Below are 9,439 nucleotides of genomic sequence, written 5' to 3'. Positions count from 1 at the left end.
GAGAAATATTATAACTTTATCTTCTTAAAATACCTTCCTCTCGCTTAATTACTAGAATCTGCTCCACCCTTCAATGTCTGCTCCAATTCCATCTCTCTCAAGAAGTCTTCTTTGCCTACAGCCCTATAACTTCTGTCTCAGAAGTCTTAGCTCTTAATCCTGAATCATAAACTTTACTGGGACACTTCTTTTGTAGGGCTCTTTTCCTGCCTTTCACTTTCGTGTGTGTGTCCATAAAGTATACGTCTTGAAAGGGTGAAAGCTTAGGAAAGCTAGGAGTTTAGGAAACCCCAAGGCTGGCTTCAAATACTAGCTCAGACTCTTATTCGCTGCAGAATATTGAGAAGACACTTATCTCTCTCAATTGCAGCAGCATCATCTATAAAATGGGGGATAATAAACTTTTAAGATTGCCGTAAGACTTAAATAAGACAACCTATGGGAAGAATCTGGCACATAGTAGGTCTTCAAAATAACCTTTGTTTACCCCACCACCAGTCCTCCATGCTTTTTATTCCTATATAGACTAACTTTTTGAGAACAGGAGTTACACATCTTTTGTGTTCTCAACTATTTGGAACAGATTGAAGAGTAGATGATATTAGAATGAAATAATGAAATGACAGATGCTGAAAGATATAAATCAAGTATAAGCAGGTTGGCAACATAATTTTGTTACATTGGTCACATGTACAGTAGAGAGTGGCAGGGATTTTGGTAATTTGAGAGTTTATGCCTTGTACTTAAAGAGGGCAGCACTTTTCAGCTCTAGACAAATAGGTCCAGGGTTGCCTGGTGTCCTACACTTTTTCAGAGAAGCCTGAAATCTAGATTTTATGCCAAAATTTGAAAAGCGCTGTGCAGGTCAAGAAAAACAAGTCTATAGACTATTTGTTTACAATTCTAAAAATGATGAGGATGCTCAGGCAAGAGCTAAGAGGACATTTGTCTGTTGCCGATGCCTAAAGTCTTGTTAGAATGCCCCTTGGCTTCTTAAGTGGGTATACAACAGAGAGAGATCCACTATAATTAGGCGCACTACCCTCCTCCTGATTGCTATTAGGGCTCTCGGCATCCTTATGCTGTGTGATTCCCTGATGCCTGGAGACATCTGTTAATTGTGTTAGGGGAATAGACCTGTGACAGGTGTTCTCAGCAACACCAAACAATAGATATACATGTTCTTTCTGGACAGCAGTTCACATTCTGTTGGTAGAGTTGACTTATAAACACACAACACAGGCAACACTGTAGGATAAATCAACTGGGGCTTAACAATTAAATGCTTTCAGGAGCCAGGCAGGTAAAGAAAATGAGAGAAGGGGGCTGGTTGGGAAAGAAACCATCTAGATGAGATAGATACTCCCTGCTCCATCCTAGCCAATCACGATTACATAGACCTGGGGTCTAGTATTGCCAGATGTTTTGAAATTTCAAAGGGAGCTAAAATACTGAAATTTTGATGTGAAATTTCATAATTCTTAAACACTGTATTAAAAGTGTCTTGGGGATGGAGCAGGCAGTATCTTAAACACTGTATTAAAACTGGCCATCTGGTGACCCCTTTTGCAGTAATTGATAAACCTTAAGTGAATGGCCCATCCATGAAGTGCCATAGAGGGTTAGAGCAGGGAGAGAACAGGTAAAATGTCCTCTTTACCTTTGCACATGCCATTCCCTCTGCCTGGAACACACTTCCCTCATCCCTTTCTAGCCCCCTCGGTGTTTCCTCTTGGAAATCTTCTCTTTATCATTGCAACTCAGTTCAACCACCACTCTCTGAAAGGCCAGCCTTGCTTCCCAAGTCATCTCTAATGCTCCTACAAACGGCTGCTGTAGCACATGCACCACTGCAGTTTGATTTTCTCTTTACTGGACGGTCAGCCTTACTAGGGATAAGGTCTTCCAGGTCAGGGAATATGTCTTTCTTTGGTCTACATTTCTAGTGCTTAATGCCATGCTTGGGCTTGGTTAAGGGCTCAGAAATGCTTGCCAAGGGAATGGAACAGGTTTTAGATTGAAGAGTTTCTCAAAGTTTGATCCGCATACTAATAACTACAGAATCTCTCTTGAATAGTCTGATTCAGGAAGTCTAGAGTCTGTCTCCGAGTCTTGCTTTAAATAAGCTCCCTGGGTGAATTTTATGTGCACTGAAGTTTTAGGACCTCTGGGCTAAACTGTAACCCCCACAAGGAAAGGCTATATTTTCTTCATTGCCTATTATATTCCTAGAGCCTGGCACAGTTCTTGGCATAAAGTAGGCATTTAACATGTATTTGGCTGAATGAATGGATTGACGAATGAATGAAAAGATAAGAATTAAGTTGTACCAGTGCTCTTCAGCCTGCTAATAGAAAGTCCAATTAGTAATTCACTTGTCCCTTTATTTATACTTAAACATAAAGGCACCAAGATAAGCTGAAGAGCTGGTAAGTAACTACCATCTCTGTGAGCACTCTCCTCGACCCCTGCCCCTGTAGGCTTGCAAGAGAGCTCGGGGGAGATCCCAACACATTTGGTTGCTGACTCAATGACTTTATCCCTTAATGTTGGCAGACAAGAAAAGTAAGAAAGGTTGAATGCAAAGAAGACACCAAACTCTCATTTTAGCCAGTGGTATTAGCAATTATCCTCTTCTATATCTTTTGCATCCCCTACCCTATAACTACCACTCCTTTTTAAACCCCTATAGCTAACACATCTAATAGAAATAGTTCCTGTTACACTGCTTCTCCCTTCCCTTCTCCACCCTCTGGTGGAGGGATAATGAATAGCAAAATATATAAGGAAATATCAAATGACTGCAAAAATTATGAAAAATATCCCAAATATTTGGTTACTTATGGAGGTAGGACTGGGCCAGTTAATTTAAGGTACCTACTAGGCCAGATTTCAAAAAAGCACCTGAAATTAAATCTGAATAAGATGTTTTTCCTGTTTTTCCATAAATGATTAATTAACACATCTTACCTAAAGCTCTTCTGCTCCTTTTGACATTTTTAACTCAATTCAAATTGGGACAGACGTATGTTTTCCCAGACCAATGGACCACATGAACACAGCCCCAGAGGGCTCCTAGCCTCATACAGAAATTAACAGAGAATATTCCAGCAGGTCAGGCATTATAATGCTACCATTACCATCCAAATTGCCCAGTACCCTCTCTGATCTTGGAGCTAATGAAGAGGAACTAAAGGTCTAAGCACAAGATAACATTATTGCTTCTCAGACAATCCCCTCAGCAGCGTCTCCCACTGGGTTGCAAGCTACTTGATAGCAAGGGCCTTTTATCATCTCTGTTTTTCTAACGTTCATCTCAGTTGATTGCACTGAAGAAACATTTAAAGAATAACCAAATTCACAGAAACCTGTACAGTGGTATATAGCAGGAATCAAGTTCAAGAACCCAGATTCATTCATTGCAGGTTCACCAACCACAATGGATAGTATCACCTATATCATATTTCAATCTCTCCAATAAATGGCCAACAACCCTACTAGAGATCAAATCTTAGACTGTTACAATAACAATACAGAAGCATCACCTTTTGCCTCAGAACATTTCCTCCTATTTTTGTTATATTATCTTGTCCTGTTAGTCAACATTTTGACAGTGGGATAACAGTTAACTTCTCTTTCCACTAAATTCTGCTGTGGACAGTTCTCAGCAGTACGAATGAACACATGCCAGCCATCTATTCTTGACTCCCTAAGCAAGTAATCTTTCTTGAGTAATGGACCCTTCTGAGAGTATGACAAAAGCTATGGAGTACGACAAGCTATGGAGCCTTTCCCCAGGAAATAAATTAGTATATACATATGTATGTAAAAGATTAAGCGTAATCTCAGGTGGCTTTTAGATACATTGATGCCCATACCCAGATCTCCTACTCTAATACCCTACTCTAAGCCATATAGAAAGGAATGAGAGATTATATGATAAACAAATACTTATACAATATTATTCTAGCTTTCCGGGGAGATGGTTTCACAGAAAAATAACTCAACAATTAAACTTCGTTTTTTTTTTTTTTAAGGGTAGTGAGTAACACAGTTGACAATATTTTCAACCTCAGTATTACCAAAATGCAGAATTGCTATTTTGATTGTTCAGTGGGTCACTCCTGTGCAAAATTACAGCTACAATTTAGAGCACTATTTTTTTCTTAAGTGCTTTATCAGGCCACCGCCTTACAAAACCCAGAAAACTCCCTTTTGCTTCTTGGGAGCAATTGATTAGGTTACCATGGGATTGGTGTATTGATCACAGTGCCCGGGAACATGGATCTTAGGATCAGAAGAACACCATTTACTTCCTGGATGAACTTGGGCAAGATATACAGTTTCTTCATCTCTAAAAGATAACAGTGCTCTGCAGGGCTCCTGTGAGGATTAAATGAGCTAACACATGAAAAGCAATTAGTACATTGCAGAGGCCATAATAGATGCTTGATAAATGGTAATGACTGTTACTATAACTGTCTATAAAAAGCTGATAGTTCCTGACACACAGTAAGTGCTCAATAAATGGAATCTGGTATGATTATAACTACTGGAATTCCTAAATATATTACATTATAAGTGGTTTTAGGGATAGGGAGAATTCTGCATTCTCATTTTGAGCCTCCAAAGCACGTTCAGTTCAAATCATTGTGAGTCTGCCATGAGGAAATGTGGGCAAGAGATCAAGGAAATATGGTCTGTGACTTCTAACATCCGCAGCTCAGCACAAGTCACCAAGTCTACAGTCACACGCAAAACCTATGGTGCCAATTTAATTCAGTTTCGGGTCTCAAACTGTTCTTGCCCATTCTGCTCACACTTCCAGGCTATAATTTCCTCCTTGAGCTTAATCCCAGGAGGGGAAATGTCTCCACTGATTAATTTTTATGTTTTCATCTACCATAAAATGGCAATCACACAACCGTACAGTTTTCTTTTCAGTCCTCGTCAGAAAAACTGAGGATGGTGTTTGTTGCCCACACTTTATAATGCATTCGAGTTCAGATGTCAGAAAATTTTCCCTCCCCTCTTCTTGAGGTCACCTCTGTTCTGTTTTATGCTACAAATGTGTCTTAAGCAATCCATTGTTTCAAAGCATTTGGGAAATAATCATGGCACCGATTTTTAAATAATTATCGGTCATTTCTCCAAATGAGAAAGTGGATATACGACTTCTCACATATCCTTTCTTAACATGCCATAGAGACATTTTCTCCTTTTTTAACTTGTGGACAGGAAAAGGCTTATGCATTTTCGATCACATTCTTCAAGTCAGAACCTTTAATTCTATGTCTCTCAGAAGTTTCCTATGTGTAAAACTTGCAACTGAACCAGAAAACCTCTGCGAGGTAGAGGAAACGCAGTCAACCCAAGTAGTCATTGTGCTGACATTTAAAGTTAGCTGACAGTGAAAAAGCAAACCAATTCCATGAAGCATTGCAGGATTTAAAATACCAACTGATGGAATCACTCAAAAGGCCCTGGGCATTTTTCTTGGAGGGCTTTCTCTTACAAAGACAAATGACAACTCAAGTCGTTTTTGCAACACCAACACCTACCCACAGGCCTTCCTCTCATTGGTCGATTGCAGAAAGAAATCTCAAAAATAGAAGTAATTACTTACATCTATAGGTCATCTCAAAGCTGTCGCTGATGTTCACAATATCAATTTGGGGGAGGAGCTTCGGGGGCTCTGTGAGTTGCGACAAAGCAAATCTAAATGCGGCATGTTCCTGTGACTGCTGGTTTGGAAATAATCCCCCTACGAGGAAAGAAAATGCAACATGGTATCTGGGCTAGAGACAGGGTTATTCCTCATCAGCCCACCACAGAGGGCCCTTTTCTCCCGCCTATTCCCATGCCAAACTTACTAGTTACAGCCCTTAGCAGTGAGAATGAGAGTTCCAATAGATGCAACTAGACACTGAGGCTTAAACTTCTCCAGAGGAGCTTTTATGTGACCCATCACTCTACCCAAATATTTGATTGTTCACCCCTCAACTCAGCTCAGGTCAGAGAAAACAGAAGAGCTATGGAATTTCTCTTCTTTCTCCCTTGTGCAAACCACCTAGGTGGCCTATGCTTTTGCACACACGTAAACACTCACTGTGTCTAATTTTCCCTATATCGAACCCATTTCTCACCACAGAGCCTTACAGGAAGCAGTGCTAATAAATGTTGCATAGTGAAATCTAATTATGGGACCCTGTGGGCTTCTCCAACACTATAATCGTTTGCTTTGACACTTTTGGTCTTTGGCCTGCCAAGACCTGCGTGTAATTTAACTATCCTGTCACCCCTAAGGTTTATTATTCATTTCCTCTGAAAACTCTTGATTTTCTGCAAACAGTGTTTTGCTTCTTCTTTCACACTCATGATCCCAGCTACCTAGAGATGACTTGTTACATAAGGGATTGCCATGGTGTGTATTTGCATGGTAGAATCTTGGGCTTCAGAGATGTGGAGACTTAAGAATGTCAAAAGGATATGAACATTCTATTTTAGTAAAAAGCACAACAAAAGTGCCCATTGGGGCTTCTGCTTCAAAAGTACATGGCTTACTTTTGCATTTACTGTGGACATGTAAATGAATTAAAATACATTTCTGTGAGTTAAATCAGCTATTTCCAGAGGCTGAATTATAATGACTGTTTACATAGAAGTTTATCTCAGATCCACCAGGAATCATAGTCCCAATATCATGCACTTCTAACTTCTTGTACAGTGGGTACGTGCTTGTTTTTAAAAACCGATAAATGGTTTATAAAGCTTTTCTTAGAGATCGTACGAGGAGAATCAAATACTATCTGCTTGCAGTGATATTTTCAACATCTCTTCTACAATTTAATGTTTCAGCCCTTTATTTGAAAACAAAACAGTGGTCATATCAGTTGAACAAGCAAGTTGGAGCAGCATATGATGAAAACTCTGCAGAGATACATGAGCAAACACATATGATACAGCCCTATGCATTCATACTCATGGCGACACACACAAATACACTTGGGAGAAAGCAAGTCCACATATCTGAAGCCAAACATTTCCAGTCAGCAAAGTATCGGCAGTACTTAAGTACCAACATCAACAGTGCTACACATAAGAGCAGTGATTTACACATGTTCACATGCCTCCATTTTAAAGAGTAAAAACACTCTTCTTGAGTCCAATGCTCCCCCCTCCCCGCCAGATGGCCACACCCCAAACACTTCCCAGTCCCCTTCCTCCACCCCTGCAATGAATGAAAGAGGGGGTGGGGGTGGGGAGGTAGGCAGCTACAGGCTGGGCTATAAGGGAAGTGTCTCCACAGGAAGTTTTGTTTTGCGTGTAAGGCACTAACACACACCCACAGTCACACTTCAGAATGTAGCTTAACAGGTGTCAGGAAACAAAGCAACTTACTCCATGGCTATTCCAACCGTCCTTGGAGCCAGCCCACCGGAGAGGCCGAAAGAGACCAGTACTGCAGCACACGTGTGCCCAACAAAATACCACCTGCACCACCACATCTCCCCACAAACACACGCTCACACGAAGAACACAAACGACCCATAATGGGACCTTTCCCTAGTGGAACTAGGTCCCTATCGGGGGAGAGAAAAGAGAACCCAGATCAACCAACATGACTCCAAGCAAAGCAGCTTTCTCGATTCCGGGTCACAGACAGCCCTGGGATGCCGGCCACACGGAAACCCCGAGCCCCTGTGGACACGCTTTGTTATCGGTGTCATTGCTCCTGTTGGTTTTGCTTCCGCCCTTTATCATTAGGAGGAGCAATGTCTGTTGGCTGCCCCATGAATACAGGGACGGTGGGGGTCCTGTGACGACCAGGAAGGGGAAATGGGGAACAAAAAGGCATGCAGCATGTTGACACCTGGCTCCAAGTTGGGAGGATGGAGCCCAGTGCTGGGGGAAGCTAACAGGAGGGGAGAGGAACGTGTGTCTGTGTGTATGTTTGTGTGTGTGAGAGAGGTAGACAATGTCTGTGCACACAAAACCTAAGAGGAGAGGCTGAATGAAGGAATGGAGAAAAGGCAGGCTAGGAAGTTCCAGGATCCCAGGAGCAGGGACCACCAGCCCTGCATGGCAGACACCAGAGAGGGGTCCAGAGCGGGATCGAGAGCCCCCTTGACTCGGAGCAGGGCCTCTTGGCATCGTTTCAGTGGCTGCAATAAACCCAGCACCCTTCACTCCTTATTTTAGAGGGTCTCTTTAATGAGACCTCCCCGAGCTAAGAAATCGCTGCCTCTCTCAAGTATATATGTGCATATTTAATACATAATCACACTCCTAAATACACACACCACGCATGTTTATGTAAGTACACGAATCGGGCACCATTTACCAAGCAATGGAGTTAACTACTTGAACACCCACCATCTCTTTCTTTGCTACAGCCTGATTTTTTTTTTTCCTCCAAAGCACTGGTTCCTCCATTTCACAAGCTCATGCCTAGAATGTGAGTGGTGTGTGTGTGTGTGTGTGTGCGTGTGTGTGTGTGTGTGCACGCACTTCCCTTCTGCTCCTCATCCGAGCAAGAGAAGCCCCCCTCCTCGTGCTGTGGCCCAAGTCTTTCTCCCATCCCCGCACAGCATTTGATGGCCAAGCACAGCCCCGTAGTGGGGGTGGGGGGACACAGACCACCCACCCCCATAAAACCTGGCCAGACCCAGAGAGTCCCTCCCCAGGCTGCCCCTGTCACTCACCGATCTGGATATTGTTGGGGAAATTGGCACCTACTACCGCGCCTAGAAAACCGGTGCAGAAGAAGGCGAAAATGTGCTGCATATTCCTTTTTGCATTGGCGAAAAAGAAGCCCAGGTCCAATCATAGATTTAGCGTTTCTCCCCCTTCCCTTTATTCCTCTCTCTGTTCTGCCGGTTCTTTTCCTCCTGCCTTTCCTTGCTTGCTTGCTCGCTTGCTTCCTTCCGCGAGGTTTGTCTGTTTCCCTTGGAATCCGAGCACTTAAACTGCAGCGTTAACACCAACTGACAGCCAGATTAACTGTGCACGGGAAAGAGAAGCCGTCCTCATGCTAGCCGGAGCGCTGGCTCCGCTCGCCTCGCCTCGCCTCGCCTCGCCTCGCCTCTCCTCGCGCAGCCTGCCTCTCTCTCCCTCCCTTGCTCTCGCTCTCCCCCTCACACTCGCACAGGCGGCAGGCTCTGTGCTCATACCCACCGAGCCAGCCCAGAGTTCCACTGCTGACCTCCTCTCCCTGTCACTCCCTGACTCTCCGTCCTCACCTTATTTATCCTCCTTCCTGGGTGCGGGGCCCACGGGTGGGTGGGTGAGGGGGTGTGATACAGGGAGCTTGGTCCTGAAAGTGACAACCCGGCTCGGCCCCTTCATCCCACCCCCAGCCTTTCTCAGCTCTCTGCCCCTCCCCCAACACCCCCCCTCCGCAAGCAGATGCTCCTGGGAATGTGGGTTCAGCTGTAAG

The 9,439-nt window shown here is 43.4% G+C and overlaps 1 protein-coding gene across 5 annotated transcripts in view; it reads right to left on the bottom strand.

Annotated features, from left to right (window-relative positions):
• Positions 1–9,163, bottom strand: part of GRIA1 (glutamate ionotropic receptor AMPA type subunit 1) — a 284,539-nt gene extending 275,376 nt beyond the window's left edge. For 3 of the 5 annotated variants that reach the window (XM_006906438.1, XM_006906437.1, XM_006906439.1), the window contains exons 1-2: positions 8,706–9,163; positions 5,627–5,764 (exon numbers count right to left, since the gene is read on the bottom strand). In XM_006906438.1, the coding sequence (XP_006906500.1) occupies positions 5,627–5,764; positions 8,706–8,787 (220 nt within the window). In that variant the 5' untranslated portion in view covers positions 8,788–9,163. Of the gene's footprint in view, positions 1–5,626; positions 5,765–7,341; positions 7,468–8,705 lie in introns of those variants that run through there. The other 2 variants (XM_006906441.1, XM_006906440.1) reach the window with 1 other exon arrangement.
• Positions 9,164–9,439: the final 276 nt, after the last annotated feature.

This window comes from Pteropus alecto, unplaced genomic scaffold (assembly GCF_000325575.1).
Source record: "Pteropus alecto unplaced genomic scaffold, ASM32557v1 scaffold40, whole genome shotgun sequence".
Lineage (NCBI taxonomy): Eukaryota > Metazoa > Chordata > Mammalia > Chiroptera > Pteropodidae > Pteropus > Pteropus alecto.
The sequence above is the reverse complement of the archived record's forward strand: the minus strand, read 5'-3'. Positions and strand labels throughout refer to the sequence as shown.